The following is a 27,256-nucleotide window of genomic DNA, read 5'->3' as shown; positions in this document are numbered from 1 at the left end:
TCCCCCCCCCCCCCCCCCCCCCCAACCACTGTTCGTTACCACAGCCATTTTAAAGGCTATTCATGCGGCGCCGCGCCTTTCATCTTGCATTGCTGCGTTTTCACCAGCTCCTCGATTTCTTTTTTTTTTTCTCTCAAACCTTTTATCAGATTAGAGCAGACGGGGGTAGGTGGGGGGGGAGGACGGGTGAAGTGGCCTGCTGTTGTGCACTGTCTCTCTGTCAGATGGACGCAGCGTGGAGGTGCAGAGAAGACGGCGGCTTCGGCTGTTATGAAAGATAACACGAGGATCTGGGGTGTCTGCTGGCTCTGTGTGGCCCACTTCTGTGTTTTGCTGCTCCACCGGCACGGCCACTGTGATAATAGATGCTTCAAGAAGCTGCACAATAATGATTATTTCCCACCTTTGGACTTTGCTGCCAGAGCTTTCTCTTTTTCTTCTTTGTCCAAGAAACTGTGCTGACACAGAAATATTGCTATGCATTGCAGTAATTAGCCAAATTAATGACCTCATTAGCATAATTGGTTATGTTTAATATATCATGGTGATTACAGTAGGGCATTAGGCAGCTTATTTGCCTCTTGTTTGTGCTCGGCTTAATTAACGCACCCAAACATGCTGCTTATTTGTGAGTGTTTGTGGTCTTTTAAGAGCAGCACAAAAGCCGTAATGGAATAAGATGCTTCTCGAGACGCACTTTGATCTGTTTTGTTTTATGGATCGTAAAGGTGAACTGTAAAAATGAAAGAGAAAGTAGGAAAATATTGATTCATTATGTACTTGACGTAATTAGTTTGGTTACTGCCGTAAACTCTGTGCAGCATCGACATCTCGTTTGTGGTGCAGTGCAATTAAAATGAAATATTCATGCACAAAAGGTGATCAGGTAACACCCCCCTCCCCTCCCCCGCCCTGCAACAAACTTCATATTCCTCATCTCTCCATGAGCTGGATTCATGTGGCCAGTAATGAGCTCACCACCTTTCTCGGAGCAGTAAACGCCCTCCCTCCTCAGCAGCAGCTCCGGCAGTGTGGGGGCTTCGGGGTTTATGGAAAGAAGTTTGATTATCCAGTTTTAATGCGTTCATGTAGGTGCAGCAGGTTCACTGGTGTGTAGTTAGACGAATATGCGAGTAAATTCCAATAACTTGTGTCTTCTTTTTACTGTAATTCTTTGGCTGTTCTTGTGTTTAATAATTATCATCAGGTTTCTCTGTGATTTCTCAGTTATAGCCACTACATATTCATGCCATAATTATGTGGTTTTATTTTATAATCCTTATTACTTATCAAGGATGTGTTTCTGTAGTATGTGAGGGATATTTGGAGAAAATGCAGGTGGTCTTTCTTGTTTTTACCACAAGGTGGCAGCACATCCTCATGTGTAAGCCCTTAGTAAGTCCGCCTTTCCCGCTCTCACTTATAATTCCTGTTCAATTATAACATAATATATACAGTTCTTGGTTGTATTTTTAGTTTTTAATTTGGCTTGAGTTATTTGTCTTTATTTAGATTTTCCTTCCTTTGTTCTTCCTCCACAGACAGATCATTAGACCCCATAAATACAGTCGGGCCTAGCTGTTTCCCAGTGTAACCAGCGCTGAACAGATTAAATGTGTAATAAATTAAGAAATGTTTATGTTGGTGTGCTGGCTCCCAAATTCCCGTTTATCTTGATAACACTACTGAGACACCCATAGCAGATATCGTACTGTATGTTTGTGTTAGAGCTGATCAGAGCAGCTACCAGCATACAAGTGTTCAGCTTCCACTGTAGCAGCTTAATTGATGACCTTTCCAGTGCACCTGTCTTTAATAAAGCTTTAATTAGAAGTCCCGTTAGGATCTCAGGGGCTGCCGGTTAATGGGTACTCAAATAGGAAAGATTTAGGTCTTTGGTGGAACAATCGAAGATACTTACCAGTAATCGTGAGAGGCAAATGTCGGCGAACATCATAAAGGGCGAGGTATTATTCGGCTGCTCTGATAAACGGGAGGGTCGTCTTACGGGGAAACTTCGGGAAGCGTCGGCTGCTTTATCGTTCCACGGGGGGATTTTGATTTGAAAACAGCATTCTGTGTCATTATGAGGTACAATGAAGAAATTAAACTCAATTATATCAGACAAAGCGCCGAATGAATAATTAATGCACTAACAGTGCTGCATGCATAGAGTGGAGGTGTTCAGGGTATGTATAGTTCACATTATGTATGCAAATTAGGCCCCTGCACAGCTCATGAGAGGATGCATGTAAGGAACTGTGAGGCTTTGGCTTTTCCAATCAGACCACATTCTCAGTTAATTCAGATCGCTCCCTTTGAGACATTGGCTCATTTCAGAGTCTTCATGGGTGTGATGGGATACACGCAGCATGTGTTTTGAGTTGCTGGGGTACTTTAATTGAACTTGAATATTCATGCATTTTTCTGTGGCACCTGTGTCGCTTGTTTTTTTCTGTCCTAAAATCTTCTGCCTGTGAAGGTAAATGTTTCTGTTTGGTCTTCTTTCTATTTCATATCATGTGTCATGATATTTGATCTGGTTATTTGTACGATTCAGGTCAGGGCCTCCTACGTTCCTCAGACACACGGCTGTCGTACTCTGACTAGGTCTGTTCAGAAGTTGCTGCTCAATGACATTAGAGAGAGAGAAGGTCATTAAGACAGGGGCTGAAAAAGCAGTTGCTTGTGCCACTCCCTTTGTTGTCTCTGTGCACCGGCTGTGACTCCTTGTTGATGACTGATGGTGCTGCACACTCGAGCGATCTCGTTCTCTGCACTCTTGCAGTTCCCTCCCAGAAGTGGAGCTACAGGCCAAAGTGGGAATCACTTTCCTGACAGATGCTAAATATTAAAGCTACACTTCCCAATAACATCTTGTCTTGTTCTCTCTTCATCCCCCTCCATCCTCCCCATGCTCCTCTGAAAACACTCCCTCACCTTTCTCCTCCCTCCATCTTTGTGTCCCACACATAAGGCTTCCTGAGCACCGGAGATCAGTCTGCTAAGGGGAACTATGGCCTGCTGGACCAGATTCAGGCTCTGCGTTGGCTCAACGAGAACATAGGCCACTTTGGCGGAGACCCGGAGAGGATCACCATCTTCGGCTCTGGAGCTGGGGCCTCCTGTGTCAACCTCCTCATCCTCTCGCACCACTCTGAGGGTAAATGTCATGTTTTATTCCTTGTACAGCACATAGTTTTTAATATCTTTTCACCACCTTTGCTGCTTTTTCTTATTTAAACCAACATTAACTACCAGCTACCAGCTTGGATCCACCCTGTCAAATCAATGATCAAAGAGGGCCAGGTTAGCTTATTTCCAGCTCTGTATTTCATTCTTAGACTTTGCTGGAGATGCTTTACATGGATCAGAGATGTCTTATAGTGGACCAGAGTGCAGCTCCTCTGTTCATCCTCAGACTGAAACAGCCATTTCAGCTCTTATCCCCCTTTCTTTAAACCAACTTTCTTCTGATTGTCGTCTTATTATAAACAGAAGGTGTGAACAGCAGGAGGGCGGAGCTTCTTTGCTCATAGCTGTGTGCCTGAGATGACTGCATCAAGGATTTTTGCTGTCTCTGACATCACACAGAGCCATAAGAAGAAAAAACTCAAAAAACCAACATCAGTTTCACATATTTCGTTTACTCTGGGCTGGATCTGATAAGCTTAAAGATTTGTAGTTTTTTTTCCCGTCGTTTATTTCTTTTCACAGAGACAAAACTCTAAATGAACCAACATCCTTCGCTAAATCACACCTTCAGTCTGTTTAGTGGCCAGATGTGTGCAGGCCAGGCGCAACAAAAAATGAAATACAGGATGAAGGTGTTGTTCTCTGGACTAGTGAATAACATGGAGAGTTGTTTATCTGTGCAGTTTTATTCATTTACAGCAAACTGATGCAGTTTGTGTTGTCTGCACATCTGTGGTGCTCTGCTGCGTCACACAATGTGAAGCATGTCAGACTATAGAAAGATGTGTGGTTCAGCTAGAGACCGGGTCGGACCACGGGGAGGACCATGCCTCCTTTAACATACATTTCTCGACTAATATATTTTTCTCCTTTGCATACATTCTGTCTGAATGACTAAAGTTTCTGTCCTCAGTCAGTCAGTTCAGCTCTCTTTAGTGAGCCACGTTTTATTTAATGTAAAATATGATTGTCACGTATAGAAGCACAGCTGGCAGCTTCCAGTCCAGAAACAGTTAAGTCCTGTGATGTTCACTTGACACCTTTATCCCCAAAGGAAAACACTGCTTGTCCTTTGAACTGAACAATTTAAGCAGTCGTGTAGCTAATGTGCGAGCGGAGGTTTGATCCACGTTATGTTATTCATCTCTTTGGAGGATAAATGGCGTGGGAGCTCCAGCATTACCCTGAATTACCTGCCTTTGGCGTGCGCTCCTCTGTCCGCGCTTCACTGCTCTGCAGCAGGAAGTCTCTCTCTCCACTGAAATCCAACATCTATCTGACCTCGTGCTCCCCATTACCAACAACACACCCCGAGGGCTAAGTGTTAACACCGCACCGCCAAAAGACAGAGGCCGACAGACCAATCGACTTTGATCGGAACTGAGATCAGCGTGGCCGACGATCCGCAGCCAAACGGTCACGCGCTCACCGCCTTTGATCATGCTGTTCTTGAAGCTGTCCTCCTCCAGTCGTGGCTCCTCTGTTCTCTCGGCTGCTCGAGGACTCTCCCTCAATATGTCTCCCCTCTCTTCATTTTCCGTCTCGCACACACAAACTGCAAAGGACAGAAACAGGAAAGAAATGGTGGGTGAGAAGAACGAGAGAGATTAGACAGTGTGTTCACACAACCACGCATCTGTTTCAATTACTGCTCTGTGTGCGCGTGTGCGTGTGTGTCTGAAGCACCAAGCAGACGTCTGACTTGTCTCTAATTTTGATTCATTCTGTCTGCGTAGATGTGCCTTGAAAACAAATGTGTTGTCAAAGCTTGAATGAGCATCTGTGCGCTGCTGCTGTGTCACTGTATCTGTTTAACACAATGTCTGTAATTACCGCTGATGTCTGTTAACCCTTCACATTAACCCAGACCACCCCCAGACTTTCCTGTTGAGCACCCCTGTCTGATTGCATATACACAAATATAACCTATAAAGCCTGGTAACTTCACTTCTTTAACACTTTGGAGGGAAAAGTTTGTATTTTCTTTGTGTTACTAAGTCATGGTGTGATTAGCATAAGTTAAAAGTAGTAAATAACTAGCCCGACATCCCGCAAAGTGACTAATATTAAATGGGTTATTGTAACTTACGTGCTTTCATTATTATTAGTAGTTTTATTAATGGGAACACTTTATATGAAAATACACATTTTAATTATAAGTCCATATTAGTGTGTGTGAATGTGAGAGTGAATGAATAAGGGAATTGTAAAGTGCTTTGGGTGCCTTGAAAAGCGCTATATAAATCCAATCCATTATTATTATTATTACTATTAGTTGCTTCTGGTCTCTTTATTAGTTATCATGAAAAGATGTAATAACAGCTTACAATTCATGGCAATATTCCACTTTCAGTTATCCTTTAAAAACCTTGTCATTACTGCATAACAACAGTAAATAACAGTTAAAGTATGAGTGCTATGACTGATGATTTTAAGTCTTGATGTGTAAAGTCTGTTTGCTAGCATATCATTTTTCATGTTTATTTATATAGTTAACTTTTTAAGATTGTATGTTTCACAGCCCTGTCATGTGTTAGTCAGAGGTATTCTTTGTTCTCATTCGTGGATGCGGAATGTTTACCTCAGTACTCAGTACTGTGACTACAAGTCATTGGTCACTGGTTGCCATGACACCACTAGTTCCATATGTACAGCCCTTTAACCCTCTCAGGCTCAAATTAAGTTTTTGTTGCTAATGCACAAAAGAATACCTGCAGTGGTACTTCTGAGTACAAAAACTCATAAAATGTATGTGGGGTTGTTAGCTTTTACTTGTTGCAAATCTGCAACGCCTGCCTCGAGAGGGTTAAAGGGTGGTGGTGCCATCCTGCAAGATTAATAACATGTAGTAAATGTGGGTGACTGACCACAAAACTACAGCAAACTCAGAACATATTCCCTGTTCTAAAGTCAAATCGTGCCCATGGCTAACAGGTTGCTCAGCAGTTATTAAACAGCAATAAGAAGGTTAGTGAGGAAACTCTCTAAATGGTCTTCTAGTTGCAGAATATGCAGACTTAGACGTTAATGCTTAATAGACATTGTGACTGATGAGGAGCCATTCTGTCGCTAACATGCTAATAAGCAGCTTGTCAGTTGTAGATTTATGTGCTTTAATGTAAAATATTACCTTTTCTTCATGTTTTCTTTCTCTCTGCAAGGATTAAATCAACAAGTGAGCTCCAGAGATGTCTCTAATTATAGTGTCTAACTTGCTCTGCTTCTAGCATTAATGCTAATCCATAATGATTACATTCCAGCTCCAACATGAGCTCAAATAAAACAAAAAATCTAAAGCACAACCTTAAAAACCGAGGAATGCCACTCTTAACCCCTTTTGTCTTGTTGCTGACAACCAGCCTCACCCCGTCCCTCACTGTCACCTGTCTGTCCTCATGCCTGCGCTTTGTCATCACCCCGTCGTCATCTTCCTCTTCATCAGCATCTAATGGCGTTACATCAGTCCACTAGACGCCACCTGTCTGTCATGCCTCCCCCCCCCCTTCTCCCCTCCACCAGGGTGCCAGGTAAGGAGTCTGTCATCCTCACACTTAATGGACACCAATCATGTCAACAACACAGTGTCACAGATCAGGGCTGACATCACAGGCTTACAGGAGGGATAGCAGGACGTAGGGAGGGGGTTGTTAGTGATACTGATATGAAGGTTAGAGGGAGGCAGAGGACAGTAATCAGTATCCATCCACAGTTAAGAGGAGTGAGGCAAGGACAGGATGAGAAACAGGAGTCTATGCTGAAGAGGAGAAAGAGGGAATAAAATGCTTTGAAATGGAAAATACGAAAAAAGCAGCAGCCAAGTAGAGCAAGGTTTCAAGCAGCGAAGGCAAGAGGCACTAAAGGAGCGACAAAGAAACTGATTTTGAAGACGAATAAAATATACCCTCTCTGTCTGTCTCTCCTCCCCTCCTCGGCCTCTCTCGGTGCAGATATGTAGGTATAGCTGTTTCCAAGCTACTTCTTACTATAATTGATTTCCCAGGGAAAGAAGGCTCTGCAGCTCTGCTTAATAATTAACTGACCAATCTTCGGCCCAGGAGAAGGGAGAGAAAGAAAAAAGGGAGCTCGGGAGGAAACGAGAGAGAGCCAGGCGGCCCCCTTAATGAGCCACTTGAGTGGTTTAAACAGCACAGGACAGCCAGAACTAAAGGAGAGAGAGAAAGAGGGAGACAGAGAGGAGAAAATACATCCAAGAGAAGCTTGGAGGGGGGAAAAGCAACTCAAGAAAGGAAAAAATAGATCTTTTGACATCTCAGATGAGCTTTTTCCCAGTCCTGCCTCCACTTTTTGGAGCTAAAGCTCCATAGCATGCTCCGTCAGTGATGCTCTGGGTCTGTAGTCCCATCCTGTGTCTACCAGCTTTTCTCTAGTAAGAAACGTGATGAGGAAAAATTGTTAAACTGTATTTTTAATCAAGTTCTCTAGCAGAAAGAAAGTTATGTGATTTATACATCAGGCATCCTCCCTCTGCCCTGAACCTCACCAAAATGTCTTTCTTTCCCACGTCTCCTTTCAGGTTTGTTCCACAGGGCCATAGCGCAGAGTGGCACAGCCATCTCCAGCTGGTCCGTTAACTACCAACCCCTCAAGTACACCAAGATCCTGGCCCGGAAGGTGGGTTGCACCTACGCAGAGACGGCTGACCTGGTTGACTGCCTGAGGCGCAAGAACTTCAGAGAGCTGGTGGACCAAGACATCCAGCCGGCCCGCTATCACATCGCCTTTGGGCCTGTTGTGGATGGAGACGTAGTTCCTGATGATCCAGAGATTCTCATGCAGCAGGTGAGGGTCTGATAACAGCAGCCGCACATTTCTGTTGTGTTTTATTATCCAAGAAAAGTGGTGAGAACTCCTGGACTTTATTAAAGAAAAGTATAAACACAAGTACACGCAAAGATGAGACACAACTATAGAGACAAAGAGCGATCTGACTAGGACAAGTAAAACTAACTGGGAGAGCAGTTTTCTTCCAACAATCGCTACCAAAATAAAACAGGAAGCAACAAGACACAGTAGCAAATAAGCTAAATGTAGTCAGACCTGGAAAATGTTAAGCTGGAACAGAACCTTAAAGCAGCAAGATGTGATCCTGTAATTCAAAGCCGACAGAGAGTCGTCGAGGTTTTCAAAGAGCAGGTTTCTCTTCTCAGTTTGAATGGAATATTTTCATGTGACAAGAATAAAAAATTGTGTGAATTGTGTGTGAGAGGAAGAAGTGTTTTGAGTTTTGCAGCTCTATGCATTAATCGACACTGCAGACTTTTAAAGGATCGGCCCTGAAGCCGTGAACTGCAGAACACGCAATATGATGAAGATCATGGACTTAAGAGTCATATACAGGGTTCTTGAAATCCTTGAAAATGCTTGAATTTTCATATTGTCTTTTTAAGGTTTGAAAAGTGCTTAAATTTCAGATGTGGTTCTTAAATGTGCTTGAAAGTGTTGTAACTAAAAGTTACTGTGACTCAAACATAGAAAAATTTGATTTTTTTTATTTCCCAAACCTAATTAATTAGAGATTATTTTATTTAAAAGTATTTAATAGCATATAACACCTTTGAAAATATGCTTTGGTTCACATTTAACTCCAGAAAATCATCAATCAAAACATGGATATTACCTGACCACAGATTTGTGGTGACGTCACTGCTCTTTTAACTGTTTGGTGTCTTTGCTTTGTTTGCTGGTTGTATAAATGGTTTAAATGAGCTTTGAGCTGAGATTCAGAGGTTTCTGTGGACACTGCTCATGTGGGCACTTATATTTCTGACCTTTTCTTATAACCGATTAAACATGATCTCCTCCCTTTTGCCCCCATTTTTGGTGGTGTAGGTACAAATGATCAGTCATGACATTCTCATAATAAATAAGATACTGCAAATAATTATTTCTGCATTTGTGCGATTGAAGTGAATTGAAAATGTGTATGAAATGATACTGTTTTAAAGATTTGGCCTAAATAATTTTGGAGTGAATGAGTCTAAACATGATGACGTAACTAGTGATACCCTGACACACACACACACACACACACACACACACACACACACACACACACACACACACTCAAGCATGTTGTGCTGGTTTCAGCTGAAACAATGTTTCAAACCATATTCCGTGTTTTTAGTTCACCATTTATGAGGTTTCAAGAAGTAAATAAAAGACAGATCTGAATGTTTGAAAATATTTTGGAAAAATTCTGTAAAGATGAGATGAAAAATACTCAAAGGATAAATTTAATTGGTTTATTATTTAGATAAGTTGAAAGAAAAGTTAAATAAGCAAGTAAATGAAGAAACAAGGTAAAATGAAGTAACAATGAAAGAAGTTAAACAAGTAAATGAAGAAAGAAGGTAAAATGAAGTAATAAGGAAAAAAGTTAAACAAGTAAATGAAGAAAAAAGGCAGAGGAGAGAAATCCCCAACAATCCCCTCTGAGCAAGCACTTGGCGACAGTGGGGAGGAAAAACTGCCTTTAAACGGGCAGAAACCTCCGGCAGAACCAGGCTCAGGAGGGGACAGTCAACTGCCGGGACTGGTTGGCGGGGTTAACAGAGGTGGAGCAAGACGAGGCTACATCAGGTGAGGAAGCAGTAGCGTCTCTCCTCTGGAACAAGTGGAACCATTTTTTCTTTTTTTTCATGCACTTTTCCACGAGCGCTTTTTTCTCCAGGATGAGATTTCTCAGCTCATCGATTGTTTCTGTGTTTTGCTTTTCAAGTTTCTCACATCTTTGTTCCACCTCTTCCAATGTTGCTTGTTGTTCTTCAAGCTTGTCTTTGAGTTGTTTGGATGTTGCCTCCTGTATCAGCTTGTCCTTGTGCATGTCTGCATTTCTCTGTTGGACCTCTTTGTGCTTGTCTTCTAACTGCTCGTTTCTTTTCTGGATTTCTTGGAGTGTGAGCTGCAGGTCGTCATGTATTTTGTCTTCTTGTTGTTTTTGCGCCTGCATTTGAGTGTTTTCACGCTTCAAGTTATTGAATTCCACCAAAATCCCCTTAACGAGCTCGGAGTTGTTTCTCGCTATCTGATCGATCCTTTTCTGCATCTGTGAGCACCGTTTCTCCAGTTTGTCCTTTTCTTCTTCCACTTTAGTTGCTTTGTCCTCCAGCTGATTACAAAACTCTTGCAGTTTTAGATTTTTAGACTCAAAGTCTTGGATGATACGTTTTCCTTCTTTCAGTCTTTCTTGTTGTTGCTCTTTCTGTTGAAGAAGGTCTTTATTTTGGTGCAGTGTTTCATCCAGGCTTTCTTTCAGCATTCAGTATTTTTCCTGCATGCTCTTCAGTTCGTGCTGCATGTCTCGTTGCTTTTTGTCCTGCTCTTCCTTCTGTTAAAGGAATTCTTTCTTTTCTTCCACAGCTTCATGGAGCTGTCTTTGGAGGAGCCAATTTTTTCGGTCATTTATTTTAGTTCTGCACTCTTTTGCCTGTTTTCTTTAATGAGGTGCACAATCTGCTCTCGGGTCTGAGCAAACTTGATTCCCCAGCCCTCATTAATAATTTTTATGTCCGGCTGGCGCTGTTGTCTTTCTTCCAGCTCTTTATTTTGGGCTTCCATTCGTCTACACTTGTCCTCCAGTTGAAGTTTCTCTTCTTCAATTTGTTGCATTTTTTTCTGGAGAAGGTAGTTTTCCTTCCTAATCTCCTCTAATGCCCTTTGGAAGGATGAGACGCCATTTGGGGAAATTGGCCGGCCATGCCAGGAAGGAGAGGCGGCATAATCTTTTTGAATTGGTTGTTTTTTTCTTGGAAACATGTTGGAGTTTCTACACGATGACTTTGAAGAGCTTTCCAAATGTTTCTGTGGTGAACGTTTTGTAGGCTGCAAACACAGATGCTGCTGAAACGAACTAAAACTTGCTGTTTCTCACCCCTACTTAAGGAACAAGATCAAAGGACTTAAGATTCTTAAGATCTATGACATCATCACTGCCTAAGCCAATGAGATTGTCACAAGACATTTTGGAATGGGGTATTTTTTTTAAACTGTTTTCAAACTTAACTTAAAATTTCAGTGTTTCCTAGTTGTGGACTATTGGTTAGTCCAGCCGATTAAGAAATTAATTGTCACAAACATCTTGTACACTATATGCATGTAAGGCAACCGTTTCCTTTTTCAGTATTTTTGTGTGCTGATCTTTTAACAAAAGGGGAACAAAAGACATTTAAATCGACCTAAGATGATTTGTTCAAATTTTTACAAGGTCTTACTGAGGTGATGCAAAGTGAAACATGCTTTCATCTTTTTTGGTAATGTGCTGGAAAAGCTTGAAAAATTGACCATGAATGTGCTTAAAAAGTGCTTGAATTTGACCCTAAAAATGTGTATGAAACCTGCATATATTGCAGTATTTACAGTTTATAGTAGGAATTTCATGGCAACAGCTAATTTTTATTTTGTTTACTGGTAAATGAAATGCTGCCGGTACTGTTCTCTCTATGTGTTGAACTCCCTGAGTGTTCATACTCAGGGAGTGTGAACATTCAGGGAATGGATTGGAGTCCACATGAATGATTACAAAGGTGTAGCCATGCTTTTCCCACTGTTCTCTGCATTTCCTGCTTCCTGTCTATGCACATGTCAAAATAAAAGCCTTCCTGTCTATCCAGATGTCAAAATAAAGATTGACAATTTTCCGATGTATAACAATAGAAATACACTTTACATTTGTGTCATTAGCATATGAACATATTGAAAACAGAACACTCCCCGTTTGGCATTCCCAAATATGCCACTTCATGCTTAACTGTCTTTGGTTGACTTCTGACTCTCTATTGATAAGAGCAAAATAACATCACTTATAGGCCTTGAGAAAGTCTTTACTTTGCCTTGTGATGTTGTTCTGACTTCCACTTTGCGCACCTTCCCATCACTACTTTGAAAGGTGGTAGTGACCAACCCCATCGGCCACTCGTTACGAGATGACTGCTTCTGTTTGAGCAAAACTACATCACCCACTTGTAAGTTGCGACATGCTACTTGTTACTTGCCACTTGCGTCTTGGCTGCAGAGTGTGTAGGTATTCATTTCTCCATCGGGTCCAGAATTCATCAGCAAGTACCTCAACTCGTCTCCACTGGCACTTCAAAAGTTATTTTCCAACAAACTTGCCAGCTGGAGGTGGTACACCAGGTTTCTGCGTTACTATCATAGCGGGAGTCAGCAGCAGTGGTGAAGAAGGATCGGAGGAGACTGGGATCAATGGCCTTGCATTGATTATAGCAGACACCTCTGCCATCAAGGTACAGAGCACTTCATGAGTCAGGGAACTGTGTTTACCGTGAGACAACATGGAGTCCAGTATCCTCCTGGTTACACCAATCATGCGCTCCCACACACCTCCCATATGCGAGGCATGTGGAGGGTTGAACTCTAATGTACAGCCGTGTTTGTAGAGGTATCTCAGGATCTTGTCTTGACTCTGATCATCTTGTCCATCCATCCATCCATCTTCATCCGCTTTATCCGAGGCCGGGTCGCGGGGGCAGCAGCCTAAGCAAAGAGGCCCATACCTCCCTCTCCCCAGCCACCTCCTCCAGCTTATCCGGGGGAACACCAAGGCGTTCCCAGGCCAGCCGAGAGATATAATCTCTCCAGCGTGTCCTGGGTCTGCCCGGGGCCTCCTCCCGGTGGGACATGCCTGGAACACCTCACCCAGGAGGCGCCCAGGGGGCATCCTTGTCAGATGCCCGAACCACCTCAGCTGGCTCCTTTCGATGTGGAGCAGCAGCGGCTCTACTCTGAGCCCCTCCCGGATGGCCGAACTTCTCACCCTATCTCTAAGGGAGAGGCCAGCCACCCTTCTGATCATCTTGTCTTATTCCTAATTCAGAACATGCTCCAACAAAGTTTGTACCACAGTCTGACCTCAGCTGCTTCACAGGCCCTCTTAAAGCAAAAAATCTGCGTAGTGCATTGATGCAGCTATTTGAGTCCATGGACTCAATGACTTCTATATGCACAGCCCTGGTACTCATGCATGTGAAAAGGATCGCCCATCGCTTACTCTGAGGTGCTCCACCTCGAGTTCTTCGGGTGATTACCTCCCACGGACCAAAAACATCCAACCCTACATATGTAAAGGGAGGAGACATGCTCAGACGTTCTGGGGGAAGGTCGGCCATTCCAAATTGCTGAAATTGCTCTATTCTCTTGCAGTGCAACATACTCTTCTGGATAAGCGTCCCTTTGGACCAACCTAAGTATGGTCAGTTCTTCTGGAGTTTGAAGTTTGTTGCACATATACCATCCTCTACATGTATTTGGGGGGTTGGTACTGAATGATTGAGTCTGGTGGCTCAAGAAGGCAACTGCTCTCAGTAAAGACCTCCAGGTGGAGAAGCGTTGGAACCTATTTGAAGTCAACTTCAAGTTCATAGTTATATGGGTAGCACAGGATGTCAGCTGTGGTCTTACCTCCACATCTGCATCTGGTTCCACCAGCTCAAAGGGCTCATGTGTTTCAGCCACAGGAGGCTTGTGAAGAAACTGGACCTGTAAACCACATAGTCTCTCCAAGCCAAGATGCTTTGACCAATCTGGTGGCTAGGTCAGCTGGATTCTGATCTGTTGGCACGTAGTGCCACTGCTGAGGAGAAGTTGTCTGTCGAAATCAGTGAACACAATTGTGCACATACACATAGAATCGTTTAGAATCATTGTGGATGTATCCGAGAACCACCTTGCTGTCACAGAAAACTTTCACAGTATCAGGTTTAAGATCGAGTTCCCTGAGGATTAGTTCTGCCACTTCGACGGCCAGCACTGCCCCACAGAGTTCCAGGTGAGGGATTGTGGGCTCTGGTTTAGGAGCTAGCTTGGCTTTCTCAAGTACAAAGCCGACTCGACACTGTCCGTCTGTAGTGATGACTTTCAGGTAAGCTACTGCTCCTATGGCCCAGTTTGAGGCGTCAGAAAATACACACAGCTCAGTATACATGGCAGTGGAGAGGGACTGTTGTATATAGGCACGAGGAAGCTGAAGATTACTTAAATCCTGTAGTGATCTTCTCCATGTTTCCCATTCATTTAACTTGTTTGTGGGAAGTTCTGTATCCCAGTCGCATATGTCAGCTGAAAGTTCCCTTAGTAGTGCTCGTCCTCGCATGGTCACTGGAGCAGCCAAGCCCAGTGGGTCGAAGAGGCTGTTAACTGTCGATAGCACTCCTCGGCGAGTGAAGGGTTTATCGTCAGCTGCAATTTTGAATGTGAAGGTGTCAGAATCTATCCTCCATTACAGACCAAGGCTTCTTTGTGCTGGGAGAACTTCCTCATTTAGCGCCAAGTCTTTTAAACCTGTAGCCAGATCTTCAGGGGTGAAAGCCCGCATCACTTTGATACTGTTGGAGGCAATCTTATGCAGTTTAAGATTAGATCCTGCCAGTGATGCTTGAGTGCGCTTGAGAAGGTCAATAGCTTCTGCTTCTGTCGAGAGAGAGATCAGTCCGTCGTCCACATAAGTGTCTTTTTTTTTTTTTTGAAGTGTCTCTCCACAAACTGGCGTGTGTCAGGTCCGTATTTGTGCTCACCCTCTTGGGAAGGTCTTCGAAGTCCATATATAGCGACTGCAGGTGACGGGCTATTCCCGAACACATGCACGCGCATGCGGTATTCCCCTACTTCCTTTTGTCAGATCATGAACTTTGTGCCAAAGAAATCTTAGATAATTTCTGTGGTCCTCTCTCACCATGAAACCATAGAACATCTGTTGGATGTCGGCTGTCACGGCAACAATGTCCTTTCTGAACCTGAGCAGCACTCCTAACAGGGAGTTATTTAGGTCAGGGCCTGAGAGCAGGAGGCCGTTAGGAGAAATGCCACTTTCTTGTGCGCTTGAGTCAAATACCACACGTATTTGATCGGGTTTTTGGGGGTGGTAGACCCCAAAAATGGGTAAATACCAACATTCTTCATGTTCTTGGAGAGAAGGTGCCTTCTCAGCGTGTCCATTTTCGAAGAGCTTCTTCATGAACGCAATGAACTGCTCTTTCATTTTAGGATTTTTGCCCAATGTGCGATCCAGAGAGTGGAGACGAGACAAGGCTTGAGCACGGTTGTTTGGTAGGTGTGGTCTGGGCGACCTGAATGGTAGAGGAGCAACCCAGCTGTTTTGTTCATTCTGACAGAACTCCTTCTGCATGATGTTCAGAAAGCTCTCGTCTTCAAACGACAAAGCCGGTTCGTTATCACATGTCTGTCTTGTGAATACACTTACCCCAAGTTTTTCCTCAGCAGGCATGTTGATGGAGCCATAACTGGACAGGGAAGGGTAAATATCGGGTCTTGGCTCCCCGCCATACGCCAACTTTTCTTTCACAGATATTTCATTCTGACATGGCACCATGAAAGATGGACGTCTATTCGGCAGGACACTAGTCTTATAGTCTATCTCGGGAATGTATGGGCATCAAGTGGGCATGGGAACGCGCAACCTCTGGTGAGGGGATTTCAGACCTGTTGGTCATGATGTCATTACATTCAATGAGTGGAGGTAAGTCTAAGCACACTTCACCGTCTAAAGCCTCAATCTGGAAACCGACTGCCTTTCTCCCTGTCATCTCAGTAGTACCAGCGCATGTCTTCAGCAAGTACGGGGAAAGGTTGCTACTGATCCCAAAGAGTTGGAAAAACTCAGATTTGGCCAGCGAGCGATTGCTCTGGTCATCAAGGATGACGTACATCTTGACTGAGCGCTCTCGTTGTCCCTTTGGGAAAACTCGCACCAGGCAGATCTTAGCGCAAGATCTTTCAAGGATACCATCTCCACAGACTTCAGTGCACTTTGAGGTTACCTCTGTTGTGGAGTTGTTTTGCTGGTCTGTATGTGACACTGATGCAGGAGGCGACACTTCTGGGAGAGTAGTCTCTGGTTGAAGAGCAGTGCAGTGCTTATCACTCTCACATTCATTGCACTGTAGGTTCATGTGACATTCCCTCGCAACATGAGTAACTGAGCAGCACCTAAAGCACCGTCTGTGGTCCTTTAATAACTTCTTCCGTTCCATGAGTGGTTTCGCTTTGAAGACCCTACATTTTTCCAGATGGTGGGGTACTTAGCAAGATCATTTGCGCCTCTCTCTCTCTATGTCTGGAGCTTGGATTAGCTACTGTAGACAAATTTGTCTTTCGAACGGCTATGGCAGTTCTCCCACCATCATGATTTGCCATGGGTTTTTCATTTCGATTATAATAACGGCTGCTTTTTGTTAAAACAAAACTGGGATCGTTTCTAGCCTTGGCTTCACTGTTCACAAAATCCACAAAAAAGGCAAATGGGGGAAAGCATACCCTATGCTGTTCTTTATACCTTGAACCAGCGGAGAGCCATTTCTCTTGCAGGTTCACTGGCAGCTTTTCGACAATGGGGTTAATGCCTCTTGGAGTATCCAAGTAACTAAGACCTGGTAGATAACCATCTTCCTTGGCTGCCAAAAGCTCCATCAGTAGGTCACTCAATTCCCTTAGTTTTATGTTTTCTTTCAACGTGAGGCGAGGGAAGCAGTCCAGTCGCTTAAAGAGAGCACACTCTATCACTTCTGGGGTTGCATAACATTCTTGAAGTCTCAACCATGACAAATTAAGCGCAGCTTCAGGGTTAGTGATATGAGCAGCACGGATCCTTTTTACATGTTCTGATGATTCCTTGCCAAGCCATTTTACTAGTAGATCTAACTCTTCACTGGTTGTCAGCTCCAAATCCTGAATGGTGCTGAGGAAGGATGACTGCCAAGCTCTGTAGCCTTCTTCTGGCTGATCATCAAATTTAGTGAGACCTGTGGTTACTAATTCCCTGCATGCCAGATACTTTGCAAAGTCTAACATGCCTGTAGATGGAGTCTGAGAGTTTTGCTGTATGCTGATCCTTTGAGTATCTGAATGCCTTATGTGTGGACTGCGTTCTGAAGATGCCTTACAAAAATAGCGAGGGCTCAATGGAGTGGACTGAGGCGAGAATGGCTGCTGTCCTGTAGTTGGCTGATGCTCACTGTGAGTAACCAGGGTTTGTGGATAAAGTGTGATATTCTACGTTGAATTCTGGGATTTCTTGTTTTGTTGACAGCGATGCTTTCTTAACATAGATGGTTTAAAACTGATTCAAGCTTGATCTTCGAGTTATGCCTCGGTTTGCTGTTTTATGGACAAAGGTGAGATGCCACTCCTGTTGCTGTGTATATCATTACAGTCTATGGCTGCTGCTGCTTCTAAAACCTCAGCCTCAGCAACAGCAACGGCAACGGCAGCTGCTTTTTCAAGTTCCAATGCTTCTAGATCTGCCTCAAGAGTAGCCTTTTCTAAATCCAACTTGGCCTTTTGTTTTTTTATTTCGAGCTCCCTCTGTGCAAATGTGGCCCTGGTGCGTGCAGCTTCAGCGATAGCCCTGGCTTTTGCAGCGGCGCTGGCTACTGAATGCTTTGAAGAAGAGGTGCGCTTGGACCTGGAGACCGGTGACACTATGTCGTCCATTTTGGCATCCATAACTATGCTGGAGAATCCCTCTGACGAATATAGTCTTTCACTGTACTGTTCTCTCTATGTGTTGAACTCCCTGAGTGTGAACATAGATAAACAGCCAGCCAAACTCCTTTTCAAGAGCCAGGAAGGTGAGCGTACTGACTCCAAACATAGCAATCATCTTGAACTGACATCACTGAACTGGAGTGAAACTAGAAAAATACATAATACAAAACTCTTAATCGATTGTCATATAATCAGCAGGTAAATATATTCAGGCACTTACACAGGAGTCTATGAAATAAGTATACTGTAGATATGCAAACTGATATTACTACAAAGAAAAACAAGCAGGTAGTGGGTGAGCGTACACTTGTATCATTAGCTCAGAAGCTACACCCTATAGCTGCACTTCAAAGAAGGTACAAAATAATGTCTCAAAACACCCTATTATTAATTGCTTAATATACAAAGAACTGACAGAACTTATGACTATTGCTTTCTGAAGGACTCCTTTGAAGGATTGCTTTGGATTCCACATGAATGATTACAAAGGTGTAGCCATGCTATTCCCACTGTTCTCTGCATTTCCTGCTTCCTGTCTATGCACATGTCAAAATAAAAGCCTTCCGGTCTATCCAGATGTCAAAATAAAAGATTCACAATTTTCCGATGTATAACAATAGAAATACACTTTACACTTATTTGTGTCATTAGCATATGAACATATTGAAAACAGAACACTGCCAATTCACAAAGCTGTGTTTCAGCTGCACTTCCTGTTATAGACTTGTGATGCACACAGGCTCTGTTCCAGCACTCAGCATGTTCTTCCTTATTTTCTCCACCAGGGGGAGTTCCTCAACTATGACATCCTGATAGGAGTGAACCAGGGAGAGGGGCTGAAGTTTGTGGACGACAGTGAGGACAACGACGGCATCTCAGCTGCGGCGTTCGACTACACCATCTCCAACTTTGTTGACAACCTCTACGGATACCCAGAGGGTGAGGACGCCTCCTCTGTAAACTGCCACTTTTTCAGTTATTCCATTTTACAGCCTCCTCTCACTTAACTGCATTTTGCAGCATCATCAGGTTTTGTGTTATTAGGAGCTGCGTTTGTTGATTTGTTAGTTTTTTTTCTGTTTGCTGTATTCATTAAAATAAACGGATAATCATCAAAATGACAAATGTGGACAATTATCAAAGCTTGCATTACAATTCTGACAGCTTGAGTTCAGATGAATTTTCAAAAGAATATCAAAACCTGTGAAAGTGTTTTAAGCGTTTAAAACGTTTTAAAAAGAATGGAATCAGTAAAATGTGAGCCCAGTGAAGTGCATCAAACAAGACAAGCGTGCTAAAGAGAGCCACTCATCCACATCACGGCGTGTCTGCGCCTTTGAGGCTCTGTGGGCAGTAATGCTATCATCCCCCAGGTAGTCGGCTCCCAATCTCAGTGTCGTTGTTTCTGACAGATCGGCCTGCGAAGCCGTCACAGCCGGACCAAAGTCACAGTTCAGACATGTTTGGATAATGCAGTCATAGTTTCTTTTCCTCTCTAGATGTTTCACTTGCTTCCTGGCTCTTGGTTCGTCTCATCAACATTTGCTTTGGTTTCATATCTTTTGATCAGACCGATCTCTTAAAAAAATGTCTTGCACTGCTGTTACTTTACTCTTAGCAGTTTTTCACTTTTATCTTTCTTCCCCGCTCCTTTTGTCCCCTCCTGTGCTTCTTCACCAGGCAAAGACATCTTGAGGGAGACCATTAAGTTCATGTACACAGACTGGGCGGACAGGGACAACGGCGACATGCGGCGGAAGACTCTGTTGGCCCTGTTTACGGACCACCAGTGGGTGGCACCAGCTGTGGCCACTGCCAAACTCCATGCTGAGTTTCAGTCCCCAGTTTACTTTTACACGTTCTACCACCATTGCCAGACCGAGACGCGGCCCGAGTGGGCCGACGCCGCGCACGGAGACGAGATACCTTACGTGTTCGGCGTACCGATGATCGGTGCCACGGACCTGTTCCCGTGCAACTTCTCCAAGAACGATGTGATGCTGAGCGCTGTGGTCATGACTTACTGGACTAACTTCGCAAAGACTGGGTAGGCCTCATGTCATAGTAGTGTAAACTGTACACGTTACTGTATGTTGTCTGATAGCCTTCTAGTCATCTTGAATACTTGAATCTGGGTTGCTAGTTTAATTCCCGTGTGGCTTTGAAGAATTGAACATACTGGTTCACCAAAAGCATCCAGATCCCAGAGCAGCTGGTTGGTCTTAGATAGTTTAAAGGTTGCACAGAGAATCGGCCTCCTGTCTGTATTCAGTGTATTGATGCCACATGTTATTTATAATGGAGACTGAATATAACTTTGAACTGAAACGTTTAACCTTTATGCTCCACCAGGGACCCCAACCTGCCCGTCCCTCAGGACACCAAGTTCATTCATACCAAGCCCAACCGCTTCGAGGAGGTCATCTGGACCAAGTTCAACTCGAAGGACAAGCAGTACCTTCACATCGGTTTGAAACCTCGTGTCAGAGACAACTACAGAGCTAACAAAGTGGCCTTTTGGCTGGAATTAGTCCCTCATCTTCACAGCCTGCACGACGTGCTCTTTCCCACCACTACGCGCTCCCCTGCAGGCCGTGACCCCGGCACCATGAGGCCCATGAGGCCCAACAACGTTCCTCGAACCACTCGTCATCCTTACCCTACCTTCCCATCAGATCCTGAGCCCGAGGGCTCAGAGCGCCCGCCCCAGGACCTCTTTCCCGGAGACACCCGCGACTACTCCACCGAACTGAGCGTGACAGTTGCAGTTGGAGCGTCGCTCCTCTTCCTCAACATCCTGGCCTTCGCCGCCCTTTACTACAAGCGTGACAAGCGACACGAGATGCGCCGGCACCGGCTGTCCCCTCAGCGGGGCGGCCCCGCCAACGACCTGGCTCACAGCCAGGAGGAGGAGATCATGTCCCTGCAGATGAAGCACTCGGAGCACGACGCTCACCACGACATGGAGCCCCTGCGACCCCACGACATCCTGCGGCCCGCCTGCCCTCCCGACTACACCCTGGCGCTGCGCCGCGCCCCCGACGACGTGCCGCTGATGACGCCAAACACCATCACCATGATCCCCAGCACCATCACCAGCATGCAGCCTCTTCACGCCTTCAACACATTCCCCTCCACCGGCCACAACAACACCCTGCCCCACCCCCACTCCACCACCAGGGTATAGTAGGGACAGGCCCGACACAGCGCCACCTAGGGACCAGGAACACTGGCTCTGCTACCGCTCTGGAAGGGAGGCCTCTAGACGTGGGCCTTCGTTCTGTCCTCTTATTCTCTTCTTTCTCCAAAAGCAACTACACCTGCTGCGTCATGTGCTGTAAAACTTGGCAGCTCCCTCCACTGGTGGCATGTGGAGGTGCAACTGAAGTGTACAGCAGCAGATGAGCAGTTTGGGGTGGGGGTGGGGTGGGTGACTCAGATCTTTCAAAGATACTGTTTTCAAAGACGGTCTGCTGTTTCCAGGCTTAACACCTCCAACATTTGTCAAAGGGACGAATGCTCTCTCGCTCCTCGCTGTTTTCTCTTTTTTACGTTGGCGTCATCTCTTTTTCCATCTCCTGTGTGTTATGTGCACATTATGCTTCTCTTTTCTACATCCGTGTTTTATTACTGCTCTCTTCCTCTCATTTGACACGCCTCCCTCCTGCTCTTCTCTAAAAATTCCCGATCTGCTGAGCAGTTTGGAGGGGGGAGGCGTACACTAAACATATAACTATGAAAACACTGATATCTTTCATTCTACCAGCATTTTTAGGTGCCAAGTAAGTACTGCTGTGTTTCATTTCTCATCGAGGGAGAAGAAAAACGAAAGAAAAACAGAGTATCGCTATTTACCGTCAACTAACAGAATTCTGTCATGTTCTCATGACAAAGTGCCAAACTGGCCTCAGTCGTGATTTTCTTTCTTTCATCTTCTCTTTTTTTGTTGTTTTGTTTGAAGCATTTGTTTAATTGTTGTTTTTTATTGTGTGGAAAGAATTTTTCTGAAAATATAGATATAGAGAAATGATATTATATATAGTTCTATATAAAAATGTGTACAAAGGAGAAAGTATATAAAAGGGTTTTCTCAGTGGGGGATCTATGCATGAATTATTTTTAAAGACGCGGGGAAAAGGACACTGTACCTGTCGATGCACGTTTCCCAAAATCTAAACGAGTCATATCGCTCCATGTTTGCTACTTTTGGTTTTTGGTTTTCTCCCGCAGAGTAAGAGCATCGCAGGAGCTCCTGAAGTCAAACGACGCCTCCCAGCACTCATTTATTAAAACGGAGTCGATGCCAAAAGTCTTAAACGTTAGAATCAAAGCAACAGCTGTGAACTCTGTCATGGTATCATGTGCAGCCTTCATCTTACTGTCACTACTTTTTCATTTTAGGGTACGTGAGGTAAAGCGTCCGTCGATGTAGCTTGATTGTACAAAATTATTTTTCTACGTTATTAACAAAACAGAGCAGAGACTGATGCTGCTCCTGTCTGACCCCCTTATGTCTGGCACGTGTGTGTGTGTGTGTGTGTGTGTGTGTGTGTGTGTGTGTGTGTGTGTGTGTAGGAGCGGCTGTCGCTGTGTGAGTGTGATATCACATCTGCATCACTCAAGCGTAGACGGGCCCGCGTCAGACAACAATAAACAAAAAAGCAGAAAAAGGCCAACAGTAAAAACTCAGACTCCAGCATGAGCTCCTTCCTGCTGCTTAACCAATCACCTTCCTCCATATCATCACCGCTCTCTCCCTCCTCCACTCTCCATCCTACACCACCTTGGTTATTTAACACCGACCCCCCTAAACTGATAATCAGACAAATTCCCAAACACCTGACTTCACTGTGTCGACACCGTTCCTGACTATTTCTGACCTCAGTTCAGCTCTGCTATTATCCTCACATTAAGGGTTCATTCACCTGCCTGCAGATGATCTGTGAGCTCGTCGGTTGTAAATTAAACTCTAAGCACACTGAGGGTAACCGGGAGGCGTTCAGGGCCTGCAGTGCAGAGCTGCAACATGAAAAAAAGGGATGGGGGCTCAGATCTCCTGAACAGGGTAGAAACCACACAGTGGGTTTGTGCTGTTTGTGATTCCTGCTCCGTCACTCTGGTGGAGACGACTGCAGCTCAGCAGCGCTCCCTGCTGATCCTCTGATGAAGATGTCAACAGTATGTAAACTGAGCTGATGTGCTTCTGTTTGAGCCCACATGGTAGCGTACGTCCAGTATGGGAGAACTTAGTCACCGGTGCTGTCTTTGCTTGTGCTCTAGCTTTAGCCTGTTTGATTGTTTGTTTTCTATTTTATTACTGCCTAAAAGGGGAGGTGGGGGAAACACATGCCTGACTTCTCCTGTCAGAGGTTTTGTAAGCTCACTGGAAGGGAAACGTGCACAATGTAAATCATAAAACAACTGACTGGGGCTGTGCTGCAGGTGGATCAGTGCTGTGGACAGTAGCTGTGGAAAAGAGACTGGACAAAGACTCTCAGCCTTAAATACAGGACAGAGGATGATCCGATCATCTTTCAGCTAACAGTGTCGAGCAGAAGGACGGCCGGCTGATGCGTCCATACGAACCCTTTTGTACTCACTCCTGTGTATAAGGAGGTGGCGAGGGGTTGTGTAGTTAACCTCAGCACCACACAGCTACAGCAGAGGAGAGGACACAAACGAGTCCTTTCATTCGGCTCTGTTCTTTCTCCTTGTCTGTTTTATAAGCTAACACTAGAGGGCGCCATTGTGGCACATTCAGCGCTCACTCTGAGGTCACTGGACAGAGAAGAAAATACCAAACTGGGAGACGGATGGAGACGAAACATCTGGAAGATCAGAACTGTACATTTTTAAGTGTAAGAAAAAAAACAGACAAAATATTTGTAAATATTAAGTTTCTTGTTTATTTTATGTTTTGTTTTTTGTTTTTGTTTTGGAGTGAATGAATGATATGCTTATTTTGTGATGACAAAAGACAACAGGTGCAGTTTGTAATGAGAAGAAAAAAATGGACATTTGAGGTTTCAAATGAGTTCATCCTTACCACCGATCAGTTTTGTCTTTGTTTTTTCAACATTTATTTTATTTTTGTCATAACGTTGATCGTTATCATGTGACCATCCTGTAGCAGGAAGGTCGCTGTAGCAGAAGTCATCTCCACTGAAGCCCCCTCACAGCAGAGGGCCAGTCATGCTGTTTATTAGGATTTGCTAGTTTTCAGTGAGAAAAAACATTTTCATCAAGTTTTAAATCCTTTCGTTGCTCTTTTCTCTGCCATTGTCATAAAATCGTCGTCCTCTTTTCAAGCCTTAGCTCGCTTTTATTTTGAAATATGAGTCTTGTGATCAGAGATGAATCTGTGCTGCATGATGTGCGTAACATCAGAGCGATAAAAGCCAGCTTTGCCTTTCAGTGATTCGCAGTAAGGACATAAATGACCTAAACTGAGACTGAAAAAAAGTGCAGTCAGTTAAATGTTAGCTCACCTAACATGTAGCAGTGTTTACATGTAGCCATGTTTGACAGACTCCAGGGCTTTGATACCATAAGATGCCTCATATCCTCACAGACTCATGAGATCACACAGGTGGTCTGACCTGCTCGTGCCACACTGTGCTGTCTGTCTGTCTGTTGTTTTTCTCGTGCAGTGATGTTATGTAGCAGAAAAACAGTTGGATGCTCGAAAAGTGCAGAGCGATGGGTGACGTGTGGAGTACATCACAGTCTGTGTGTGTTCAACAGCTGTTAGAGCCACACTTTGTCCTTTCTGTGGTATAACTGCTGGATTTATTTTATTTCAACACTCAAAAACAGTCAGCAAGGCAAAACTTCATCATTGGATGATCCCGTGTCACGTCCACAGTGTCAAACGTGCACAGAGACAGTGACACCCACAGAGAAACCCTCAGCTTGGTGTCCATTGCAAATCTGCACCTGTTGTCTTGTTTCTACTTTCTTTGTTGAACTCAGAAACTCGAGACTTGAGATGAAGAAAAATGTTAAATAATGGAATAAAAAAAAGATGATTATTAAAAAAAGTAAAGTAAAATTATATAAATAAATGAGGTGATGATATTTCTGTTTACTTTAGAAGTTATTATACACTGTATGCTGTGATTCTGATCTGGGAAACATTAAAGACATTCATAGCCAGACTGCTGACTTGTTTTTATTCAGTCGCCTAACAGAAGTGCAGTGAGAAGCGATTTACCCCATCCTGATTTCTTAGCTATTTGCATATTTGCCACACTTACGTGTTTCAGATCGTGAAGCAAATTTTTATGATAGATAAAGTTGACCAGAGTCAGTATAAAATAAAGCTTTTACATGTATTTCTGGGAGTTCAGCAGCTCCCTCCACTGCTTGGCCCTCTGTGAAAAACAACTGGGATCCAGCTTCCCTGTGACGCTGAATTATATAAGCGGACGAAAATAAATAGATAGAAGGATGGATGATTGTATTTTGTGTACAATCGTTGAAGTGTAAAAAGGGTTGGCCCTCCGTGGTGCCCTAAGCAAAGTTTGATTTTTGGGGCCCTTTAATAGTGCCAATAATACTGATTAATGATCACCTACTATAAATGTATTTCATTTTCTAATGTTGATGTTGTTGTAATCCACAGTTAAAAAGTTCATAAAAACAGATAACAAATTTGCAACTTTCATGAAAAATGTTTTCATTAATATTTTTTTTAAAAAACTAAGCAAAATACCTCCCCCTGCTGGCCACACAGAGAAACAATAGATAAAACCTGAGAGCTGCACAGTTGCAGCGGTGTGGTTTACGTCATTCTGTTGTCAGCCTGTTTTACACATCGGGTGGTTTCTTATTGACGTGTAAAAAGATCTGAAATCGTAGTAAATTCAGCTGCTATTGTGGGCTGGGGATGATTTACACTTAACATTTTAATAACTGGGTACTGAATGTCATAGGCCCAATGTTCCCTCTAATTTTTCACGTGTCTGAGCGAACACACAAACTCCCTGAGCGGTCCCTTGGACCACTGTGAGCGACATCAGACGTGTGCACTGTGGTCACGCCGGCATCGAATCCATCCAAGTTACGTGGTTTATTAAAATAATCAAATTACAGCGTTTACATTTATGTTAGACTACTTTTAATTAACTGCTTTAGCCCATTTACAATGAAAATGTAAAAAAATATTTTGTTCATGACCTGTGTAGTATGTTAACACTATTGGAAGTAAAAATAACTTGAACTCCAATTTCGAAAAGACAACTTTTTTTTTTTATAAAGCTCTGACTTGTATTATGAGTCTGTGGTCTGGGAGAGATTCCTGTAACTGTCTGTCTCCAAAATACAGTATATAATGACCAATGCTGGGCAATTAATTATGTAGTTACTTCTTCAAAAAAGTAACTCAGTTTGGCAAACAAAATTTTTAGCAGCTATTTTTTAAATGCAGCCAAGGCATTTTTAAATAAACATTTCAAACTATTTACAGAACAATCAGCTGTTCTGCATCAAATTTGATGCCACACAAATTATTTGTGCCACTCCAAAATATTATTTCTGTCCACTATGAGATAAAGGAGAACAACAGCCTGATACCTGCAGGCCTGACAACAGGATCACTGCTGTAACACCTGTAACATTCAGCAATCGCCTCATTGTTCTGACACACACAACAAAACTATTGACTACACTATACACTAACTACAAAGATTTGCGCTAAACGTCGCAAATCGCTCACATCTCAAAGCACCGCCGTCACTCCTAAAACTTCCCCCGTATCTTAACAACTAGATGCCACGTTGCCATATCATTTTTTGATTGGTCGACATGGTACTTTTTTGGACGAATAGGAAAGGCAGAGGGTGGTGGGGTTTGTTTTTGCTCACAGGTTGAGAGAGCCTCCGAGCCTTTTTTCTTATAAAACGCCGATTTAACCGTTTCTTCCCGCAGTAAATATAAACAATGATAGTATTCAGGAAGAAAACCAAACATTGCATATTTGTTTTATCACAACTCTGGTTTTCGTGGCCTATCAACACAATTTAAAAACTGGTATAAAGTCCCCAATTTTTCCGTCAATTGTTCCGTCTGTCCTGCTCACATCTCCAATGGTTGTACACGTTGTCATTAACGTGGCTTCACTCCACATCAGCCACGCCGCTTTGCCAGCTAAGACACCGATGTCGGCACATAAGAACGCTGTCATAGCCTGTCAACGACGTTGATTGGCTGCGCATATACGCATTATTGGCTGGACTATAGGATAAGGTGGCATCGTTCTGATCCCATATGGGAGCAGCCAGTCACTCACTGACTAACACTGCAAAACAGAATTGTTAAAGCATTAATTTTAATTTCAATTCAGGTTAGATTTTTTTTGTGCGCAACGCAGAATTTCTGTGCGCAGAGACTGTGCCAGCAGTGCGCAATTGCGCACGTGCGCAGCTTAGAGGGAACATTGCATAGGCCCACTAAAAGTTACAAAATAAGCTAATATCAAATACATTTTCTGTAAACACATCAGAAGGTTATTTATGTGGCAAAA

General features: G+C 43.7%; 1 protein-coding gene and 1 pseudogene across 2 annotated transcripts in view; one reads left to right on the top strand and one right to left on the bottom strand.

Annotated features, from left to right (window-relative positions):
- LOC102778775 (neuroligin-2-like) overlaps window positions 1-24,890 on the top strand; it is a 255,467-nt gene extending 230,577 nt beyond the window's left edge. For both annotated transcript variants that reach the window (XM_087837706.1, XM_087837705.1), the window contains 5 exons: window positions 2,978-3,163; window positions 7,730-7,995; window positions 18,519-18,672; window positions 19,414-19,780; window positions 20,086-24,890. In XM_087837706.1, the coding sequence (XP_087693832.1) occupies window positions 2,978-3,163; window positions 7,730-7,995; window positions 18,519-18,672; window positions 19,414-19,780; window positions 20,086-20,920 (1,808 nt within the window). In that variant the 3' untranslated portion in view covers window positions 20,921-24,890. The remainder of the gene's footprint in view (window positions 1-2,977; window positions 3,164-7,729; window positions 7,996-18,518; window positions 18,673-19,413; window positions 19,781-20,085) is intronic.
- Window positions 9,458-11,076, bottom strand: LOC148104342 (uncharacterized; annotated as a pseudogene).
- Window positions 24,891-27,256: the final 2,366 nt, after the last annotated feature.

Source organism: Neolamprologus brichardi, chromosome 3 (genome assembly GCF_056152115.1).
Source record: "Neolamprologus brichardi isolate AB-2024 chromosome 3, ASM5615211v1, whole genome shotgun sequence".
Taxonomy (NCBI): domain Eukaryota; kingdom Metazoa; phylum Chordata; class Actinopteri; order Cichliformes; family Cichlidae; genus Neolamprologus; species Neolamprologus brichardi.
This window is presented reverse-complemented; position numbering and strand designations above follow the sequence as displayed.